Genomic DNA, 2213 nt, shown 5'->3' on the forward strand with positions numbered 1-2213 from the left:
AGGATCTGAGTTCAATCCCCGGTTCCGCCAAAAAATAAATAAATAAATAAAATAAAATAAAATAAAATTTATAGGTATACCAAAGTTTTTTGTTTGTCTAAACCACTTTGGGTTTAATTTTTATCATTTGATTTTCAACACCTGATTTTTTTTTTTTATTTTTGCCAGCCAAGTGTGTGTGAAGTGGTATCTCTTTCTAGTTTTGATTTGCATTTCTCTAGTAAGTAATGATAAACATCTTTTCAGCTGGGCATGGTAGCACACTCCTGTAAACTCAGCACTTGGGAGGCTAAGGCAAATGGATTGCTACAAGTTTGAGGCCAGCCTGAACTACATAGTGAGACCCTGTTTTATATGCTTAGTTGCCATTTTTATGTGCTCTTTAGAGAGTCCCTAAGCCATTTTTATTTTTTTCCTAAGCCATTTTCAATCCATGTTACTTTTTAATGAATTTAAGTCCTATTTCCTTCTCTAAACCATTGATCCTCTGACAAGCGCCTGCCCTCCCTTCATACTGAAAATGAATGTTAAATTTTATTTCTGTCAGCCAAAAAGATTTTGTAAAGCTTTGGCTTTGGTAATAGGTATTACTCCTATGGATTGAACTCCAGCCCTCGCGCTTGCCAGGCAAGCACTTAGTCTACTGAGCTATCTCCCCAGTGGTCATCAGTATTACTGAAGCCTGTATTTCATTAGGGTTTTTTTCCATCTTACCATACTGAAATATTTTTTTTGTTTGTTTGTTTTTACAATATCTCACTACATACTTCACACTGGCCTTGAATTCTTTTAGTTCCAGGTATCCTAAAATCATCACAATCCTCCCACTTTAGCCTCCCAAGTGCCTGGGATTACAGGTGTGTGTCACTATACCTGGCTCCAGATCTTTTAAATTTTATTTTGAGACAGGATCTAAGTTGCCTAGGGTGACCTCAGAATTGCAGCTCTTCTGCGGAAGCCTTCTGAGTAGCTGGAATTATAAATGTGCATTCCTCACAGCTTCATTTTTTTGCCCTATTTTGACATAGGTCCTTATATAGTCCATGCTGGTCTGGAGCTCATGCAGGGCAGGCTAACGTGGAACTTCTAGTCCTCCTACCCAAGTTACCAAACTAATGAGATTACAGCCTTATGCCATCATGCCCAGGCTTTAAATGTTTTTAATTTTTGCAGTTGTCGTATTCATGAACTGAAGGGCCTGATTTTTCATTTTTTTAAGACAGAGTCTTACTGAGTTGCCCAGGTGGGACTTGAACTCTCCATTTATTTGGCTCCGGCTCGCAACTGCTTAAATTACAGGCATGGACCATCGTGCCCATCTTTCAGTGTTGTTTTTTATATTAACTTTGCCTCCTATTTTCAGTGTTTAGCTGAAAATTCAAAAAAGCTTCAGGTCAAAAAGTCATTTATCAGCCAGGCATTGTGGCACACCGCTATAATATGTATAACACCTACATTCAGGATGCTGAAGCAGAAAGATCATCATGAGTCCAGGGTCAGTCTGGGCTACATAGTAAGTTCAAGACTAGCCTGGAATACAGTGAGACCCTGTCGCAAAAACATCAGTAAATGAATGTATGTATATGTATGCATATTATTTGTCGGCTGTGTATAAGTGGGGTGCACAAGATATAAAATGTGTTAAATTCTTAGTTCTTAGTATCTGTTTTTACTGGTGTAAGTTGTTTTGTAAGTAATTACCTCTTTTCTTTTACAGATGTTTCAGCGTTTGTGTATCCATGTGATTCAGAGGTTGAGACCTGTGCATGCTCATCTCTATCTACAGCCAGGGATGGAAGATGGGTAAGAAGTACTGTTTGAACATTTAGTTTTTTTTGATGGTCTACAAAGTATTTTTTAAGTATCCATAGGGACAATTTGGATTCTGTTTAAAAATAATTATAATAATAGAATCAAAAGGGATGACTTTTTAAGTGAAGTATATCTGCAAAATCCTCTACAATTAATTTCATAGCTCAGTCCTTTTGACTTAGTTATTTATGGTAATTGGAGTATAGCTACTTATATTACTACAGTGGGCATGATCACAAAATTAGAGGGACAACCCACTCAGGTCCCCCTTCTGTCCTCTCGAATAGGAGCACTTTTCCCCAATAAATATATTCTACTCTTAAAAACATTAAAGGATGGGGCCGGGGAGATGGCTCAGTGAAATAAGCGCTTCCCTGGCAAGCGCAAGGGCCTGAGTTCAA

At 37.9% G+C, this 2213-nt stretch overlaps 1 protein-coding gene across 3 annotated transcripts in view; it reads left to right on the forward strand.

Annotated features, from left to right (window-relative positions):
• The window catches only part of Usp34 (ubiquitin specific peptidase 34), a 266917-nt gene that overhangs the window by 225439 nt on the left and 39265 nt on the right, over positions 1 to 2213 (forward strand). For all 3 annotated transcript variants that reach the window (XM_004636176.3, XM_023720837.1, XM_023720838.1), the window contains one exon: positions 1718 to 1803. In XM_004636176.3, coding sequence (XP_004636233.1) covers positions 1718 to 1803 — 86 coding nt within the window. The remainder of the gene's footprint in view (positions 1 to 1717; positions 1804 to 2213) is intronic.

The sequence above is a fragment of the Octodon degus genome, unplaced genomic scaffold (assembly GCF_000260255.1).
Source record: "Octodon degus isolate 3935 unplaced genomic scaffold, OctDeg1.0 scaffold00078, whole genome shotgun sequence".
Classification (NCBI taxonomy): Eukaryota; Metazoa; Chordata; class Mammalia; order Rodentia; family Octodontidae; genus Octodon; species Octodon degus.